The 17,987-nt window shown below is 50.7% G+C and overlaps 9 protein-coding genes across 9 annotated transcripts; 5 read left to right on the forward strand and 4 right to left on the reverse strand.

Annotated features, from left to right (window-relative positions):
* Positions 1-48: 48 nt before the first annotated feature.
* On the forward strand, positions 49-849 carry M438DRAFT_378580 (uncharacterized protein; the record flags this gene model as incomplete). Its single annotated transcript, XM_029908832.1, has 3 exons — positions 49-339; positions 395-644; positions 698-849. 3 exons carry the CDS (start codon positions 49-51, stop codon positions 847-849), a joined length of 693 nt encoding a protein of 230 aa, XP_029755121.1.
* M438DRAFT_156937 (uncharacterized protein) lies at positions 621-1,593 on the forward strand. The gene is made up of 2 exons (XM_029899015.1): positions 621-644; positions 698-1,593. Exon 2 carries the CDS (start codon positions 867-869, stop codon positions 1,314-1,316), a length of 450 nt encoding a protein of 149 aa, XP_029755122.1. The 5' UTR covers positions 621-644; positions 698-866; the 3' UTR covers positions 1,317-1,593.
* A 629-nt stretch (positions 1,594-2,222) lies between these two features.
* On the forward strand, positions 2,223-3,750 carry M438DRAFT_329135 (uncharacterized protein). The gene is made up of 2 exons (XM_029903232.1): positions 2,223-2,562; positions 2,612-3,750. The coding sequence occupies exons 1-2, from the start codon at positions 2,430-2,432 to the stop codon at positions 3,289-3,291; spliced, it is 813 nt and encodes a 270-aa protein (XP_029755123.1). The 5' UTR covers positions 2,223-2,429; the 3' UTR covers positions 3,292-3,750.
* Positions 3,652-5,118, reverse strand: M438DRAFT_329138 (uncharacterized protein; the record flags this gene model as incomplete). Its single annotated transcript, XM_029903233.1, has 1 exon — positions 3,652-5,118. One exon carries the CDS (start codon positions 5,116-5,118, stop codon positions 3,652-3,654), a length of 1,467 nt encoding a protein of 488 aa, XP_029755124.1.
* Positions 5,119-6,202: 1,084 nt separating this feature from the next.
* On the reverse strand, positions 6,203-7,184 carry M438DRAFT_360129 (DUF1746-domain-containing protein; the record flags this gene model as incomplete). The annotated part of the gene is made up of 2 exons (XM_029907407.1): positions 6,203-6,959; positions 7,015-7,184. 2 exons carry the CDS (start codon positions 7,182-7,184, stop codon positions 6,203-6,205), a joined length of 927 nt encoding a protein of 308 aa, XP_029755125.1.
* A 287-nt stretch (positions 7,185-7,471) lies between these two features.
* M438DRAFT_329144 (activator 1 41 kDa subunit) lies at positions 7,472-8,990 on the forward strand (the record flags this gene model as incomplete). Its single annotated transcript, XM_029903234.1, has 2 exons — positions 7,472-7,596; positions 7,647-8,990. The coding sequence occupies 2 exons, from the start codon at positions 7,472-7,474 to the stop codon at positions 8,695-8,697; spliced, it is 1,176 nt and encodes a 391-aa protein (XP_029755126.1). The 3' UTR covers positions 8,698-8,990.
* Positions 8,991-9,718: 728 nt separating this feature from the next.
* On the reverse strand, positions 9,719-10,816 carry M438DRAFT_409916 (flavo protein WrbA; the record flags this gene model as incomplete). The annotated part of the gene is made up of 4 exons (XM_029910048.1): positions 9,719-10,321; positions 10,377-10,496; positions 10,554-10,694; positions 10,790-10,816. The coding sequence occupies 4 exons, from the start codon at positions 10,814-10,816 to the stop codon at positions 9,995-9,997; spliced, it is 615 nt and encodes a 204-aa protein (XP_029755127.1). The 3' UTR covers positions 9,719-9,994.
* A 1,086-nt stretch (positions 10,817-11,902) lies between these two features.
* On the forward strand, positions 11,903-14,637 carry M438DRAFT_350120 (histone deacetylase HdaA). The gene is made up of 5 exons (XM_029906555.1): positions 11,903-12,031; positions 12,118-13,699; positions 13,749-13,860; positions 13,915-14,099; positions 14,156-14,637. Exons 2-5 carry the CDS (start codon positions 12,189-12,191, stop codon positions 14,565-14,567), a joined length of 2,220 nt encoding a protein of 739 aa, XP_029755128.1. The 5' UTR covers positions 11,903-12,031; positions 12,118-12,188; the 3' UTR covers positions 14,568-14,637.
* M438DRAFT_369885 (CaaX prenyl proteinase Rce1) lies at positions 14,251-15,784 on the reverse strand (the record flags this gene model as incomplete). The annotated part of the gene is made up of 3 exons (XM_029908137.1): positions 14,251-15,096; positions 15,163-15,644; positions 15,772-15,784. The coding sequence occupies 3 exons, from the start codon at positions 15,782-15,784 to the stop codon at positions 14,593-14,595; spliced, it is 999 nt and encodes a 332-aa protein (XP_029755129.1). The 3' UTR covers positions 14,251-14,592.
* Between the last annotated feature and the right edge of the window lie 2,203 nt (positions 15,785-17,987).

The following is a 17,987-nucleotide window of genomic DNA, read 5'->3' on the forward strand; positions in this document are numbered from 1 at the left end:
GGGACATTTAATCAAATCTGTTCTTCTGCTGCCTCTGACCCATCGATGATGCTCATCCTGTCTATCTTGCTCTACACATGCTTCCTGGCCGCTCCTGCCATAGCCAACGTGGAAAAGACAATCTTTACTGCGCCTGAGAGTATAGCCTTTGGAGATGCTCGCCCAAATTTATTAGACCTGCATCTTGTGTCGCTTTCACCAAAGAAACTTGCTATCCGAACCGCTCTTCCTGTAGTATTTCCCACTGAGGAATACCCTCGTGGTTTATCATCTTGGTATCTGTTAGGGGGTCTACGTCCTGGCCAACGCTACGAAGTGCGCATCTGTTGGGCGGCGACGGTATTGTCAAAGAACCATACAAACAACAGTACAACATGGCTAACACATTCCACAGCAACCCACAGACTTCCTCTTGGAGTCATTTAAAGTGACAGACGTCTTCGATTCTCCAGCCTTGTTGCAGGACCTCAGTATTTACGCCGAAGAGCGCCAGATTTCGTTGCTCGGAGAGGACTTGACCGGCTCTAGCGAACCCACTGCCGTCAAGCAATCTGCCCTCTTTCTTCGCATTCAGTCGGTGGCCAGTTTTTATACCACCAACAAAGAATTGATGCAGTACCCTCCACCTGTCGACGTTGATATCAGTATGTTCTCGAACTTTATGAACTCAGTCGTCCTGTAACTAATCACTTCACAGTCCTCGATCCATACCTTCTGAACGTCTTCCCTCAGTCGTTGCTACCAACAGCCGCCTACATCATTCTGCTGGCTGTTGCTAGTTGGTTCTTATCTGGTTTCGCATGGGCCAAGTTGCAGCTCTTTGTCCAGGAGAAGCAGCACTCTGACTGAGAACCGCCTGCTACGGAATGCCAGATTCTAACCACAATTCTTCCCACCAATCAACGATGCAATCGATAACTCAGCAACCTCCGCGTTTCTTCCGTGGGCTGCCTACTGAACTCATCCTTGAGATCATGAGCTATCTTGCTCCAGATGCTCTCCTCTCCTTCGGATTTGCAAACTATCATCTACTCGTCAGACACTCCATGGCTCCTTTGCTGTCATCGTGCACAATGATCCGCCTTGTCCATCAGGCAGCAGTCCCAAGAACACGTACCACCGGCCAACTGTCTGTTCCCACCGAAGTCAATCTGCAAATACTCCGCCATCTTGGACCCGTCGATTCGCTGAACTACGCCATGGCCAACTATCTGATATTGGCCCAGCAAGGCATCGCACCTTCGTTGTCGAGCGAGACGCTGCGCCGTCTGAATCGTGCAGTTCAACGTGGGCCCGAGTCGGAAGCTAACACTTGAGTTCAAAATCAAGAGCACGAATACGCATGCTTCAGCTTCGCATTGGCGGTTACACTACTTGCGTAGTTGCACGCATCCAATTTGACTTCTCGGATCGTACAAAGATTGATACTTCTAGTGCGCGCTGTAGTTTTCTACACGCCCTCCACCAGGCATTGCTGGTGGACTTTCACGGACACCTCCGTATTCTTTGACGAGAAGATTCAACCATCAGGAGAATACCCCTACAAACCAATCAAGTCAATTCACAGAGTTGCGTCCCTTCGTAAAACTTTTGTCTGTGCGAGAATCAAGCTGTTGGTGAATATGCACCCCGACAGAAGATTGATGGGGTGTGAAACCGTATCAAAAGTGAGCTCTCAGCCTGGCAAGATGCCACACCAAACATACGTCCAAATGCCGGAAATTTCTGGTTCCAGTCTATTTGTCCGAAAAGACAATGAAGAAGTGCGACTTCCAGTGACCAAGCAACAGATTGTCAAAAACACCTCGTCTTCTGATAACTGGTTCAACGTGCAGTCTATATTCATGAATCTCGGTTTCTATGTGGTTCCTATCCCCATACGCGCATGTCAGTAGAAGGCGACAGTTCAGATAACGAGTTGTGACCCCGAGCCTTGCTTCTATGTGTACTAGTACGAGATGTGCGTACGTTCTGGACCTGTAAGAACAAGACGCAAAATTTGTCAGGAGTACAGCCAATCTCGCAAGCTATTTCTAGAAGCAGGTCTGTAATCTTTTCCATGGACAAGTGCTCTGTAAGCAGCCACGCAATTCTGTCGAGAGTCATCAGAAGTTGTTCCCCTGATGTTTCATTCGGATGTGGAAGTTCCGGATCCAAGGGCTCGCCGGGCTCTAGAAGAAAGGCGCGATCGGCAGAGTGCGTCATAGTCATCACCTCAGCACTCAGGCCATAGGCGGATAGGCTTGGGGTTTCTATTCTGTTTCGCAACATCTTTAAAGAGTCTTGGAGCCCATATTCCTGATAGTTCTCATATTATTGTTCTCATATTTATCGAAATTCGTCACTGCCATATACGACGCCAACAGATCTCCTAATCGGAAAGAGCGACTAGCACCACACCAGACAACTACAACATCACCACGTTCAAAATGACAAGCAAGCTCATTCCGCCAAACCCCGATAAGGTCATGGTTATTCGCAACATCACGCCGGATGTTGTCACACTCTCATTACCCTTCTCGCGCTTCGGTCATATAAACATTGGCGGTCGTGGCACGCTGGGTACGTTTTCTCAAGCTCATTGCCATACTCTTTAGCTAACGCGTCTCAGTTCGTCTGCAGAATGGCAGCGTAGCCGTCTTTTCACCCGTCGCCCTTACCGATGAGGTCCGTAGTCGCGTCGACAAACTCGGAGCCGTCAAATACATCGTCGCCAACGACGCCGAACACCACATCTTCATGGACGACTGGCACAAGGCTTTCCCGGGCTCCACACTCATCGGCCCAGATGTGTTGAAAGAGAAGCGCGAAAGTCAGAAGAAGCCGTTGCCCTGGACGAACCTGTTTCGCCCGAGAGACAATGTGAGCTGGAACATCGATGAGGCCTTTGATCGTGAATTCGACGCCGAGTATGTGCACGGCCATCAGAACAAGGAGTTGGTTTTCAACCACAGACCTTCGAAGACGTTGATTCAGGCCGACTTGATGTTCAATCTGCCGGCTACCGAACAGTACTCGCGTACTGACATCAGCCCTACGGCTGGCCTTCTCACCAAGCTGATGTGCAAGATCAACAACACGGCTGGATCGGCCATCTGGCAGAAGAGGTTCCTCTGGTACGGCGTCAGTTCAGGAGATAGACCTGCATTCAACCAGAGCATCGCCAGGATTGACAAGTGGGACTTTGAGCGCATCATTTCCTGCCACGGCGATGTGATTGAGAAGGAGGGCAAGGGTATCTTCAGAAAGGTCTTCGAATGGCACTTGGAAGCTGCCAAGAAGTCGACTTAAAAGATCTGAAGAGCATGCTAAGCGGCATTTCACATCGCGAGATTTCACGATCTACAGCATATTGATTTCTCTTGTAACAACATCTTTTTAGTAGCAAGCAAAGAATATTAGATTTAATAACGACGCTAAAGATAATACACCATCATCAAACTCCATGTCAATCATGATCGGAATAAGCAGAAACAGAAGCAACTTTTTTTGTCCTCGCTGAATGCATAGTAGTGGAGTGGAAGCAGGGCTCGCTAGAAAGCAACAGCAGGAATCGTGGGTCTCGTCAATGTGTCAAACAGCATCAACAAGTAAGAGTAGGAGAGAAGAGAAAAGAGACAAGAAAAAAAAGATGAAACACCAGCCTCCTCTTCAAAGTCTGAACCAGTTCTTCTCGACAGCACGGATGAGTTCATCTTCATCCACACAGATCCACGAGCTCTCGGTCTTACCATAGACACCGGTAGATCCATATGGCCCCTTGGCAGAAGTCTCATAATGCATAGGCCAAGCGCCATTGCTAGAGACCTCCGCAAAGGAGAAATCACCGTGGACGACCCTCTCGGCGGGATCGAAGATGCAGTCGGCGAAGAAGAGCTCGATGTCAAGTTCTCTACGCTTGCGCTTCTGGTTTTGCATCAGCGTGCGTGCTGATTCGAGGACGTCGCGTAGGCGGCGTGATCTTTGGAGTTGTTGGGCGCGGTGGGATTCATTTGTGCTGCTGTCGTCGCGGTCGCAGAGTTCGAGGGCACGGACCTGGCACTCGCCTTCCCAGACTACGTCTTCGTGGGAGAAGAGGCAGGCGCACATACTGGGTACGGAGATGGAGAGGTCTCTGAGGCGAGGGCAAGAAGCCAAGGAGTCGCAGACGTGAGTGTCTGGGGAGAGATGACCAGGGTGAGGGTGGAAAAAGCCGTCGTCTGAGCGAGGAGAGTGCTCGAGAACGCGGAGGGTGTTTGCTGAGGAGTTGACTATGGCCATCACTCCGGCGATTGTGATTGTGGAGAGATTGGTGAGGTGGAATTCTTCGAGGTTGGTTGCGCTACGGGCGATGTTGAACATGTCTTCGTCATCTATGGGCATCAAACTGGTGTTGCCGAAGATCTTGAGGCGCTTGAGGTGTGCGAAGTTGACGCGAGGATTGGCAAGTGGGTGAGTGTTTTCGACATCCAGCCACTCTTTCTCCTGCGCACTAGCAAGGCACGTAGCTCTCAGTTCAAGAGATTTGAGAGGAACATCGTCCTCGGACGAGATTCCAAGCAAATGAATCCAGTCCTGTGCAGTTCCGTGTCGTAGAAGCGTCCATGGCACACTGATAGAGTCGAGATGACGACAGCTTCTCAGGACCGCGAAGATCATGCGGTCTGTCTCAACGGTGTGGAAACCGTCAAAGAACATGCGGCGGACCTGGCCCGCCACATCTGGGAACTGAGAAAAGAATTTAACAGCGCTCTTGAGGAAGCCAAAGGGATCACGATACACTGCGCTGCCTCTGGGCTTACTCATAAGCTCATAAGCTCCGTAAGAGTTGCGGCGAGTTGGAATCTCAGCCCATCGCTCCGAGCCTTGCCATCTTCGGATCGATACGGTCTTGATGGTGTTCTGAAGGGCCCAGTCGTGCCACATCCTGCAGACACCACGGATAGCAGATGCTCCATCCCAGCGCTGTGCTTCGGGCTGGACAGGTCCTCTGATGTATCTGGTCAATGGTGTCTTGGAGATGGGCAGAGGAGCTTGTGTGAGGCCAAAGGTGTATTGAACGCCAATCTCGGCATTCATCTGAGCGGCATAGTCGAGTATAGAGGAGAGTATCTCCACAGGTAATTCGTTGATGTGCATGTTGTTGATGTAGCAGTACAGTGATGAAAGCTTCAACAAACTGTTATGCTATTATGAAAAAGTGAGAGTGGATAGATGTTGGAAGAGTCAGAAGGAGAAGGCAGGACATGAAGAAAAGGACTTGACCAGGACTATATCTCCCCATAAAGGTGCATTGTCCTTACGTTAGAAAAAACTCATGTGCCCCTCAAGCAACGGACTACACGGACGTCTACACCAGGTGTTCACGTGGAACGATCGAACCATAGCAGAGGTAATGAGCAAAACGTGCGAAAGGATCGCAAAGGGCTTGCAGGTATTAGTCACAACTAGGTGGATGATTCAAAAATCTTGGTGACTTGCGCATTCCGTACGACTGATTTTGGATTTCTGTTACCCCCATATTACCCCATAAAAATCTAAAGATCCGGGGCCAAGAGCCATTCGGCAACAAAGAGCGTACCTCGTGACGCCCGCTCGGAGCTATTTTTCAATCACCCTGATCAAACGGTCCATTGTAGTTTAAAAGTACCCAGGACGGTGGTTTGATCACGAAGCGCTAGGGGGAGGGGTTGGTCCTGGATTGCAAAGCTGAGAAGCGACCACCGAGGAGATGAGAAGATGAAGTCGAAAGCAAGCCCTTGGCAGAGTAGTACCGCCAATGCAGGTTCGTGGCATTGTGTGATACGAATGAAAATTGACGTCTGTTGCCCAGATGGCGGCAGAGAAGGCGAAAAAACTTCTTTGTCATTCCATGTCACGATCACGCAAACCAGCAAACAGGCAAGGCGCAAGATGGTGCAAATTCAACGGACAATGGCACGTGGAGAGCTGCTGACCGACCGGAAGCCGGCCCTGCCAGCAGGAAAGAGATTTGCACTTCGGGATCCGGCGGCCTTGCCGTCAGAAACTGGGGTAGCCACAGACACAGGTACACGTACGCAGCAGATGAATGAAGAAGGTGTTACAGACGATGTGTTTCGTGGCGTCATAATTCTATTCAAGTGTCGGTAAGGCTAAACGTTCTCCAAAGCCGTGACTAGGCGAAGGCGGGGTTGAGTCTGGGGGGACGATGGACGGTTTGCTGGATACATCAGGCCCGAGTCTAGACATTGAAAATACGATCACCGACACGCATGCGGAAGAAGGCACTACGGTCTGCTAGTCTCGCACGTAGACCACCTGCCGTAGAGGGAGCCGTGCCCGTCGTTTGAACGGGGTCACGCATCTCCTTGAGCTGTGTTTTGATCACGTCGAAGAGGTTCAGATCCGCAATCATAATCTCACCGCTGTTGAAGGCGTCGAAGATGTACGAGTCTGTGCGAGGCGCAGTCGAGGCCAGCAAAGCCTGTCTCTCGTCGGCTTCTTCGTCTGGCTGAGTGTTAGACTCGGCTTCTTCGGGCTGGTCGTTGTTGGGGTTGAGCGAATGCAGTTCTTGGTCGACAGGCTGATGATCGGATCTGTGTTGACCTCGCTCCTCGAAGTCGTGGTTTTGAACGGCAGTTGGAGGAGTGGTTGTGGTAGATGCCTGTTGTTTGACTCTCTGACGGGTGACAGTCGCGGCCAGATGGATGAGCTGCATGAGCAGTATCAAGATGTCCAGGAGTACCAGATGGAACTTTGAGGTAGGCCCTTTCTGGCCGATAAAGTCCATAGCCAGGCCGCCATGGAGATAACCTCTGGTGGCCTCGCCAGCCTCGGGACGGACAAGGAGAATATGTAGAAGGATGATCAAGAAGTTTGAGCCAACGATGGCACCAAGATATGGCCTGGGATGGGGTGGCTCAGGAAGAAAGGCAGGCTTGGGGGTCAGGAACATGAACTGGATGACGGCGCGCACGAGGAAGCGTGTGAAGGAGCAGCTGTGGGAGAGTTAGTGGGAGGGTGAGATGAGTGAGGATGTGGAATTGGGCGCACTCCATGTAATAGACGGTGGATAGCTGTGCATAGATCAAGAGATCGAGATTGCGAACCAGGTCTTGTAGGAAGGCGTCTCTCTTCTTGTTGAAGGTGGCCTTGTTGCGCTGGACGCGCTCTCTCCTGGTGGCATTGTCGGTCGAGAGCGACGAGGCGGGCGCATGGTTCATTTCCGGACTATCATGTATTGCTGTGTCGTGCCACGAGCATTATTCCGAGACCATGTGCGACAGACATACAAGTACAAGAAAGCAAATGGTCGAGACAAAGTCGCATGCGCATCTGCATCTGCATGTCTGTATGACGCCGGCCACGTTCGGGAGATCGGGAGAGTCTGGGCGGGTGTTTCCCCATTGAGACTTGATTGAAGCTCCGCGTGCTGCAACGCGTGTGCCTCGTCTGTCGCGCCGTCAAGTCTCGTCTACCAATTCATCAGACACATCAATCACACCAAAGTATGGCCAGCTTTTTCGATCTCAAGGCTCGCAAAGCCGCTGCTGCTGCTGGTGCATCAGGCGAGGGCTCCTCCAAAGCTGCCGGTCCTAAAGTCGATAATCGCCTGCAACCATGGGTCGAGAAATAGTCGGTTACTGCTTTGACCCATCACCTAGCATCTGCTGACTTTGTCACAGCCGTCCCAAGTCGCTCGATGACGTCTCGTCCCAAGAACACACTGTCGATGTCCTTCGCCGAACCCTACAATCCGCAAACCTCCCACACATGCTCTTCTATGGTCCTCCCGGTACTGGCAAAACCTCGACCGTCCTCGCTCTTGCAAAACAACTGTACGGCCCTGAGCTCATCAAGACTCGTGTTCTCGAGCTCAATGCCTCAGATGAGCGTGGTATTAGCATTGTTCGTGAGAAGGTCAAGGACTTTGCCCGTATGCAACTCTCAAATCCTCCTTCCGGCCCCGCTGGAGAAGAGTACCGCAAGAAGTACCCTTGCCCTCCATACAAGATCATCATCCTTGACGAGGCAGACTCCATGACTCAAGACGCCCAATCTGCCCTACGTCGTACCATGGAGACCTACAGCAAGATCACCCGCTTCTGTCTCATCTGCAACTACGTTACTCGCATCATCGACCCACTGGCCAGTAGATGCAGCAAGTTCAGATTCAAGAGCTTAGACGGAAGCAATGCTCGCAAGAGATTGGAAAACATCGCCGCAATGGAGAAGGTCAAGCTTGACGATGGGGTTGTCGATACTCTGATCCGTTGCGCTGAGGGTGACTTGCGAAAGGCCATTACGTTCCTGCAGTCGGCCGCTCGTCTTGCTGGTGCAGAACAATCAAAGCCTGATGATGATGCCATGGACGTCGACGACCAAGCCACAGCTAAATCAGTCTCTGTTCGTAGCGTGGAAGAGATTGCTGGCGTCGTCCCTGACCGAACTGTCAGCCGTCTCGTTCAAGCCATGCAGCCTAACACAAGAATCTCGGTTTATGATGCCGTTTCTCATGTTGTTCAGGACTTGGTCGCTGAAGGCTGGAGCGCCACACAGCTCGTCTCACAACTCTACGAACAAATCCTCATGGATGACTCGATCGACAATCCGAAGAAGAACCGCATTGTCATGTCCTTCTCCCAGACAGACAAAAGATTGATCGACGGCAGCGATGAGCACCTGACTATTCTCGATCTGAGTTTGCAGATCGCGGGTGCTCTCGCCGGAAGCTGAAGCCTTTGACTATTATGTCTATTTCATATCTTCAATGGAAGGAAAACACCAGCCTAAGAAGTGCTTCTGAGACCGACCGTCAGATGGCTCTGCTTCACTTGCTATCAAAAGATACAACAGCTCATTGGCGTCCTCACAGAAGGGAAAGGTGGTACAAAAAACGGCGCCCGGCCATGATCCAGAGTGCTTGTTGCACACTCAACCACATGTAATCTTAGATGCTTAACGACTAATAATATCAGAGCTTGATAAATGCAATGTTCGATAACATTGGGATTTACCTTGTTGCCTCCTTATCAACTGTGTCATATCTTGGCGTTCACACGTGCTATGGTCGCTGCCTATAACACTATGAGTCTGATGAGTCTGATAAGTCTATTGCTCCTTCCTCCATTGATTTAAAAGGGAATGAACTCCTCACATGCACTTTCCTCTTGTAACACCCTGCCAAAAGAACTATTCAAACGCCCCTCACCATGGATTCCTCCATCCCAACAACAACAGCGAGAACAACCCTCTGAGAGTTCCTCCCTGTCACACTCTCAGTGGAGGGCTGCACTGATGTTAAAAACATTGTGCATTTCTACAGCATGCGCGTGACAAAGTCCTGCACACGAAGAGGAGGGACAGGTGATCGACTCTCAGCATGACGCAAGCTTGGCCTACCTTGACAAGTTCGACAAGATCATCCACAAACTCAACAGCATGGAAGTGAGCATCAACAACACCAACAACAAGCTCGGCAAGCTGTCTGCAATGGTTGCCAAGCTGATTGACGACCAGAAGTGAATGAACGATCACATGCTCGTGAACACGTGACGAGGCATCAAGGCATTAATATTGTGCCTGTCGCACAAATTGGAAGGAACTACTCGAGTACAAGTATTTTGCTCTGCAAACAGCCTTTTAAGTAACAGAAAATAACATCATATTGCTCCTATCACAAAAGACATACCTCATTTATAACTTATATCATCATTGGTTGTGATCACAAGCTAGCAAGTGCTTTGAAGTATAGATGCTGGGTCGAAAACAAGGGGGTATAATTATTCAAATCTAGAACTACCAAACAACGCAGGAGGGATATCAGACTCTAGGAAAGAATGCACTTGACGGGCAAGCCACAGGGACCAGACTTGTCGTGCTCCTCCTTGTGCTGAGGCTCGGTCGAAGTCTGCTGCTTGGGCGGCTGTGTAGTGCTCTTCTGCTCATTCTGACTGGGCTCGGTGACGGGTGCACCACCACCGACGGCCTCCTGTCTGTTGTTGGCCTCCGCACCCGCGGCGCCACCATGCAGTCATGTGAAGTTCTGCTTGGTGAGGGCTTGCCAGAAGGCCTTGCCCTGCTCGAAGGCGAGCGAGAGCTCCTTGGAAGAGGGCTGGCGAGAGCCGTCGGGACCGGCGAAAGTACCAGCACCCCAGGGGGAGCCACCGCGGACCTCGGTGAGATCGGCGAGAGTGCCGAAGACGGTCTTGTAGCCGAGGGGAACGAAGATCATACCGTGGTGGACGAAGGTCGACATGGCGCTGATGACGGTAGACTCCTGGCCACCACCGGGGGTGGCAGTGCTAACGAAGGCACCGGCGTACTTGCCCCAGAAGGCACCGGTCTGCCATTGGCCACCCTGAAGTAGATTGTCAGCTATGTCAAGAGCTTTGGGATATAGCGCTGCAGCTTACAGTCTTGTCCCAGAAGGCCTTGAACTGTGCGGGCCAGTTGCCGTATCTGGTGGGGATACCGAAGAGGAAACCGTCGTATTGCTCAAGGGTCTTGGGGTCGGAAAGGATGGGGTAGTTGGCCTGTCATACAATGTCAGTATATCATTGCATTGATCGATCTTGAGTGTCGTTTCTTACCTTGGGAGGGGCGTGCATCTTGGCAAGGACATCCTCGGAGAGGGTCTCCTCGACCTGGTAGATGTCGACAACACCACCGGCCTCTCTGATACCTCTGGCCTCCTCCTCGACGAGCTGGAGGATGTGGCCGTACATCGAGTACTACATCAATGTTAGTCCGATGATTCCATTTGGAGCGGTCCGAGCTCGAGCTCAAAAAAAGATTGACCATGATGGCCAGGTGCATTGGAACGTACGAAAACGATAGCGACTTTGGGTGCCATTTTGAAATATGTCAAGCAGAAGCTTTGGATAATACAAATATAGGTGAATTGAGTGGATGGAAGAAAGAACCGGCAGTTGGCAGGGATGGCAAGAGAATATATACAATGTTTACCCCAGCTTAACTCACAATTAATTGCGGGTCTTCGATCCCCGCTGACAAAGTCTAGATTGGCAATTTAGTACACATTAACCTGCATTAGTCCTCACAGATCGGGAAGTTTACTAAGATTATGGAACCATTCCGCTAGCAATGTTGATAAGCTCGGAGGCCGAAGTCAGATCTTAACAATGATTTTGTGCCCCTAGAAATATAAGCAACAAAATATCTATTCACGGAACGCCGTCACACCATACAATGCATCCGAGTCCGAGCTTGGATCATACGTGCTTCGAAAGAGAGGCGCTCAACTTTATCACAACGTTGAGATGCAGAGTGACCGGCACTATCAGGTACAGTCATTTGACAGGCATTCACCACTACCTCCTTGGAAGATAGCACTACACAGAATAACATTAATCTGCGATTGATTGCTTGCTTGCTTGAGCAGTCCTCTGGATCGATCGAAATCTGATGCTTTGAATCAGAATGTGTTACGCTGATTGGCTACGGCCGTGGTGGTGCCTTTGATTAGACCAAGTCAATCCAAGCTTAGAGAAGCACCCTGACCTTCTTCCAACGGATCCTTCCCGACCATGTCTGCCATCTCTGTGGTATTTTAAAATACTGGAATGAGCTTCAATTATACTTTAAGTGATCTCTGATGCTTATTGAAAGTCTACTTGGTTGTGAATCGTCTATAAACGATGTTGGTACCAATTTAGAAGAATACTTCAGTGCTTGGAAGAAAGTGGGATGACTATGCCACTGATCTTGCATCACTTCGTGAATCGAGTGAGTGAAAAGCATCAGAAGGAAGGCCCGACCGGCCAATAATACTGTATGATGCTTAAGTGAAAGTGATATCTGATTGGAGAGGGATATCCTGCCTTTACTCTCCGTGCTCGGTCAGTACTGGATTGCCTATTCCGGAAGATGCCGCGCATCAGGACGCGCTGTCTACCTATCACTTAACGCGCATCAGATGCTAGTACTCTAAGCAGCTACATGTCACATCGCTTTATTATTGGACTCCTGCCTGGATCCGTCTCATTAACACCCACTCATCACTACTTTGAGATTGCCAACTTACCTACAAGCGGCAAACGCCAGCGACGTACGTGACCTCTACTCTCACCCTCCTCTCATTTATGGCTCAATATAGCAATCACATCATTTCATTGTTAACAAACATTTTCGCAGTTTGCTGACAGCCATCAAGCAAATTCTCATTGTGAAATGTGCTATCCATAAGACGAACTACACCCACCACAATGGATATCCCTGACCATCTTATGGATGGTGATGTGATGGACACCACAGAGGTCCACGAAACTACAATAAATATGGATCCTTTTGTGCTAGACATGAGATCTCCAGTTGCACAAACAAAACATCAGAAGCTCTCAAATGGTGACCGAGTCGCTCACTCAAGATCACCATCGTTTCGTCAAGAAATAATGACGACTACAGCAAAGCCAGCTTTGGAGCAGCTGCCTTATTCAACCTCTCAGACTGGCCTCGTGTACGATGTCCGCATGCGGTTCCATGTGGAGGTCCGCCCAGAAGTCAACCAGGGCGTGCATCCAGAAGACCCACGGCGGATCTACGCGATATACAAAGAACTAGTTGATGCGGGCTTGGTCGACGATCCAAGCACAGTCAGTCTGGCACCCTCGGTACTTGCAAGGATCCCGACGAGGTTCGTCACCAAACAGGAGGTCTGCGCGGTGCACTCGGAGCGACATTGGGAGTTCGTCATCAGTCTAGAACTTTGGGACAACGAAGATCTTCACAACGGCGGTTCTCAAATGGATAGTATCTATCTATCCAAGAACTCCCCAATGTGCGCAAGGCTGTCAGCTGGAGGTGCGATCGAGGCTTGTCGGGGTATTCTCAATGAACATGTCAAGAACGCGATTGCAGTAATCCGACCTCCCGGTCACCATGCCGAACATGACGAACCGATGGGCTTCTGTCTATTCAACAATGTACCCATCGCCGTCAAAGCCTGCCAGAACGAGTTCAAAGACACATGTCGTAAAGTCCTCATTCTCGACTGGGATGTACATCATGGCAACGGCGTACAACAGGCATTCTACAACGACCCTAACGTGCTGTATATCTCCCTTCATGTCCACCAAGGGGGCAAATTCTACCCTGCTGGACCAAAGGGTGACCATCTTCACTGTGGTGAAGGGCCTGGCCTGGGCAAGAACATCAACATTCCCTGGAGAACAGCAGGCATGACGGACGCAGATTATGTGCTCGCTTTCCAGAAGATTGTGATGCCAATTGCACAGGACTTCGATCCGGATCTGGTTGTGGTTTCTGCCGGGTTTGATGCAGCAGAGGGTGATATGCTTGGGAAATGTCATGTGTCACCAGCTGGCTATGCTCACATGACGCACATGCTTATGTCTTTGGCTGATGGCAAGGTCGCTGTCTGTCTTGAAGGAGGTTACAACTTGAGGTCGATTGCGGTTTCGGCTCTTGCAGTCACAAGAACACTAATGGGAGAACCACCTGGAAGACTTGCGACCACAATACCCACACCTTCTGGCGTGGACAGCATCGAGGAAGTTTTGCGTCAGCAAGCCAAGTACTGGCCGTGTCTGTACCCCAAGGATCCATCTAAACGCATCAAGCAAACAGAAGGCGAGCGGATTCACGACATTGTCAGGGAGTATCAAGCTGGCTGGCTGTGGGAAAACTTGGGCATGTCAGATCTCTTCATCGCGCACAGCAAGACATCAAGGAGTTTCACAAATCAGGTCTTGGCGACGTAAGTACATTTGGCCAACTTGGCAGACCGTGGCTAACGTGATTTCTAGCTCGAACCATTCTGAAAGCCGTCCGTTGCTGGTCATATTTCATGACCCTCCAGACCTTGTTGGCACACCCGATCCAAGGACTCAGAGGCTCGAGCTTCACAATACATGGCTGGTAAGTATTTCATCCCAATCACATGTCGACCACGTCCACTGACACTGTGCAAAGACTGATTCTGTAAAGCAATATATACGATGGGCTTACGATCGAGGCTTCGCCGTGATTGATGTCAATGTGCCCAAACATCTCACAGACCTTGAAGAAACCCACGAGCATGCGGAAGAAATCGACGGAAAGAAGACCATTGACGAGACCCAACTGCTTGCAAAATACCTTTGGGACAACTACATTGAGTAAGAATCCGAGATGGCCTTGTGATTTGAAGACATAAATGCTGATCGTTGCGTAGGCTGAGTGAATCGAAGCACATCTTCATGTTGGGAATCGGCAAGGCATACACAAGCATTGTCAATTTCTTGAAAGAGAACGACAGATGCAGAGAGAGGCTGACCAAGGTCATTGGCTTCATTTCCGACGAGTGTACCTTGCCATCCTACAAGTCCACAACCGACGACTTCTTGGACCGCTGGTACAGAGATGCGTCCAAGATCTTTGTGGCCACTGGTCATTATGTCTGGGAAAAACATAAGTTCAAGCCTCCTGGCAAGAAGTGGGGCACGCTGCAAAGGAGCGATTATAACGACATGCAGGAGATGTTGTCGCATCATTGCAAGGAAGTCACAGGTATCCTGACTGTTTTGACTGACGATTGGGAGCCGGAAGCTGCGCCCGTGGTGGGTGCCAGCGAGGAAGAGACTTAGAGCACGGCCACAGATAGTCTTCTATTTAAAATTCTGTCAAGGCCGAATCACTGTGTGTCAATGACCATCGAAGTTTCCAGAACGCAATGGCGCCTGAGAAGAGAATGATGTAGTATGCAATCGTCCAGATGATGGACAGCTGCTGGTCGTCTGTACCAGCCTGCAAGGCATCGGCAACATTACCGTCAGCATTGTGTGACTGGTCTAAAATTTCTTCTCCGACTTCTTGTCCGACGCGACCCCAGAATCTAGGCAGACCCATCCAGTTGCAGAAGCTGTGAGCAAGGACGCATGCTATAAGAGAGCTCGTCCGCAAGTAAATGAAAGCCGCGATGAATCCAAACAATGACGTGTAGAAGAATTGAAAGACGGAACGGATCAAGCCAGGCAGTATGACCGAAGGCGTCAGAGCAGTGCTTAGATAACTTGCTCCTGGCCGGCGTGAAGAGTTGATTGTCTCGTGCAAATGATGTACATGAGCCACGCCAAAAATTAGCGGTGACGTGAACGTTATACGGCGAGCGGACGTCTGATAATGATAGTCAGCTCTTAGACGACCGGTGATGTAGTTCGGCAGATGTGAACATGTACTTACCTGAGCCAGTATGAACAGGGAAATTGCGAGACTTCTGAACACCAGTTCTTCGCTTACTGGGCCAACCACGAGGTTACGCCATCCTATCAAATCATCGTAGACCGTTTCCTTGACCGTGACAGCTCCCCAGCTTCTCCACTCCCCTTCGACGACGGCTCTTTCAAACAAGGGACCAGCAAAGAGGATGGCTACAAGTAGAAAAGACTTGGCAGTATCGATGATACTCACTGGGTACACGCCAAGCAGATGCAGCACCTCCCGTGGGGCGACATGTCCCTTAAAGGAGAGCACGCAGACGGTAATGACTACGCTGGTTACACAGCTCCAGACCACAGCGCGGATGCGGGCCTGAATGACGGAAGGCGTGTTACGATTCGCGATGGAGTTGCTCCGCAGTGTAGGTGAAAGGTAGAAAGGAGCAATGTAGATAATCGTAAACAGGACGGTGAGGCCACCTGCCACGTGAGGAGTGATTGCTGGCGCTGTCACAAAAGATAGAGATTAGTTCTTGCGATTCCAACTGACAACGTCGCTTGTCGATATCCATGATGTGCCGGATAGTCATGTTGCTTGGTTTTCTTCTTTTCCGCTGTATCGATATGCACTTACTCGTGGGTACCATGATGGTCAACAATCGATTACGCTTGACACTCAGGCGCGAACCCTGAAGCCTCCGTATTGCGTGAGATGTTTTGGTGTAGGAGATTACAGCACAAACGGCAAGAACAAACGGCCAGTGTGAGTAGGAGGAATGCTGTGCGGCTGGCGTCGCAGTCGAACAACAATAGCAAAGGGGATGGACGCTGGAGATGACGAAACGGCCAACAGTTGAAACGTATGATGGAGACAACCGGCTTGCTTATCCGCTATCGACAGCGTAATTACTCGCCCGTGGTTGTTCGAAAGCCGTCTCGAGGAAAATTGAAGAAGCAAGCTACTGTCAAAATCGATGTTTGAGAAGACGGTCAATGATGTATGGTTCGTCTCGGATGCTTGATGGAAATCACATCCATGCTTCTTGAACCCAAGCCCGCGGTCGCCAGTGCGTCGCCCATCCGCGTGTGCAGGTCCCGCGAAAGAGGTTCGCACGTTGCGCTGGTTGGCCTCTCGCAATTTCCTACGATCTGTTTTTGGGGATCTGTGAACTAAAAGCCCGCGCAGGCAAGCTTTTCGCGACGTCCGTTTTGGCTTCGCGTATCAATGTTGTGCAGAACGATCTCTTTGTGCGGTTCCTCAGGCTGTCAGAGCCGCGACTCGACGGCGTTTCAGGGACGGAGAGAGTCGCTTCCGCGCTAGTCAGGCCCCTTGGTGCCGGCAACTTGGACGCCTCATTGAACCGGCCATCCTGACAGCTTCTTGTCCGTGTGGAACTCATCTCCCGTAACCGGTTCAGGGCGTAATGGCTACTGTATGGCCAGTAGACTCTTTTGACTCCTATGGCACGGACGTGTCGAGTGCTTTCATATGGACGGCCATCTGCCACTCTTGATGCCAAAGGTTTGGCCCTTTCCCAGTCTCTCGTTTATCCCACCAGTCACGCTCTTTCCAGCAGCCCTACAATATATTTCGACCCGCCTCTCCCCGCAGCTATCGTGACTCGCTATCTTTTCTGCGTTGTCCAGATCTGTTTCTTAACCGCCCATCGCTCTCTCCTCTGCTCAACACGCTTTCCAGCTTTTTCTTCGCGCAGCTCGACGCGTTTGGGGTCTCTCTGGGAGCTATTTCCGTCCGCTCTTTGAAATGTCGATCTACTAGTGCCTATCACGCTCATTACTCCGTCTAACGATTACTTGTCACTCTTTTATCTCAACAATATTTCTTATTTCCACGACCATTTCTAACCCCATATGTCTGGCCGCTTTTTCCATGCGCGGCATTCTGTCGAGCTGGACCAAGGCGGCAGATTCAACCTGAAACCGGCTTCCAGCAGAAGTCGCAGCGTGCTTCACGAGCGAACTCCCTCGGACCTTAATCGGGACAACGGCGAACAACCTACCATTCGACTCGTTGACTCGAATACAAGTCTGAAAAATGTTCAAAACAAAAATCCCTTTCCACACAAGCCGTCGCAGGTCCTTCAACCTCCAAAGGCTTCAAAGCATGGGTACACTATTCAAAACGACGAGGAAAGCTCCAACCTCTACTCACAAGTCCGCGACAAGCTGCAGCCTCCTGGTCAATCAGGAAGGCTCTCGGCACAATCCATGAACCCAAGACACTCGAAGCGCTCATCAAATTTCTCCCAGTCAACGACGACTTCTGCCGCGGATACGGTTTTCAACGATCAATTCTCGCCAACCAGCCTCCGCTTCTCTATGGAGGGAACTCTGCGAAACACGCCAACACCAATTGCATCCGAAGAGCGTGAGCGAGAAAGGCTCAGGGAAGAAGCTCTACCGGCCGTCGCAGAAACGAGTTTCGAGTCTTCCACTATCCGTCCGGTGACGGCGTCTTCATCATCGGGGACTGCCTCACGAGGCTCCGATACCACACGAAAGAATGTTGATCAGGATCCTCAGCCTACTGGAGCTGGCTCTGTGGCTACAAGGAGTGCATCGGGATCATCCGGTCCTAACGTGGAGGTTTACGATGTGAGCTCGCCGTCCCAATATTCGAGCACGCCCCCGGAACACTCGAGATCCAATTCATACAACGTCGTTCGGTACGCAAAGTCGCACGAAAGCATGACATCGGTTCAATATGCCCAGGTCAGGCCGCCCACCGCACAATCACTTTCTGCAAGCAGTGCCTGGTCCGCTAGCGAGACGGAAAACTTGCCACCACTCTCTGTTGCCAAGAAGAGATCGCACATGCATTCAGCGTCC

Source organism: Aureobasidium pullulans (genome assembly GCF_000721785.1).
Source record: "Aureobasidium pullulans EXF-150 unplaced genomic scaffold scaffold_39, whole genome shotgun sequence".
In the NCBI taxonomy this organism is placed as follows: domain Eukaryota; kingdom Fungi; phylum Ascomycota; class Dothideomycetes; order Dothideales; family Saccotheciaceae; genus Aureobasidium; species Aureobasidium pullulans.

What these genes read in the sequence shown, in the direction of transcription:
- M438DRAFT_156937 (XM_029899015.1), top strand. Translation starts at nt 867, where the DNA reads ATGCCAGATTCTAACCACAATTCTTCCCACCAATCAACGATGCAATCG.
- M438DRAFT_329135 (XM_029903232.1), top strand. Translation starts at nt 2,430, where the DNA reads ATGACAAGCAAGCTCATTCCGCCAAACCCCGATAAGGTCATGGTTATT. An exon ending in TGGCGGTCGTGGCACGCTGG is followed by an intron (nt 2,563 to 2,611) that starts GTACGTTTTCTC and finishes AACGCGTCTCAG; the next exon opens with TTCGTCTGCAGAATGGCAGC.
- M438DRAFT_350120 (XM_029906555.1), top strand. Translation starts at nt 12,189, where the DNA reads ATGGATATCCCTGACCATCTTATGGATGGTGATGTGATGGACACCACA. An exon ending in ACAAATCAGGTCTTGGCGAC is followed by an intron (nt 13,700 to 13,748) that starts GTAAGTACATTT and finishes CGTGATTTCTAG; the next exon opens with CTCGAACCATTCTGAAAGCC. An exon ending in AGCTTCACAATACATGGCTG is followed by an intron (nt 13,861 to 13,914) that starts GTAAGTATTTCA and finishes CACTGTGCAAAG; the next exon opens with ACTGATTCTGTAAAGCAATA.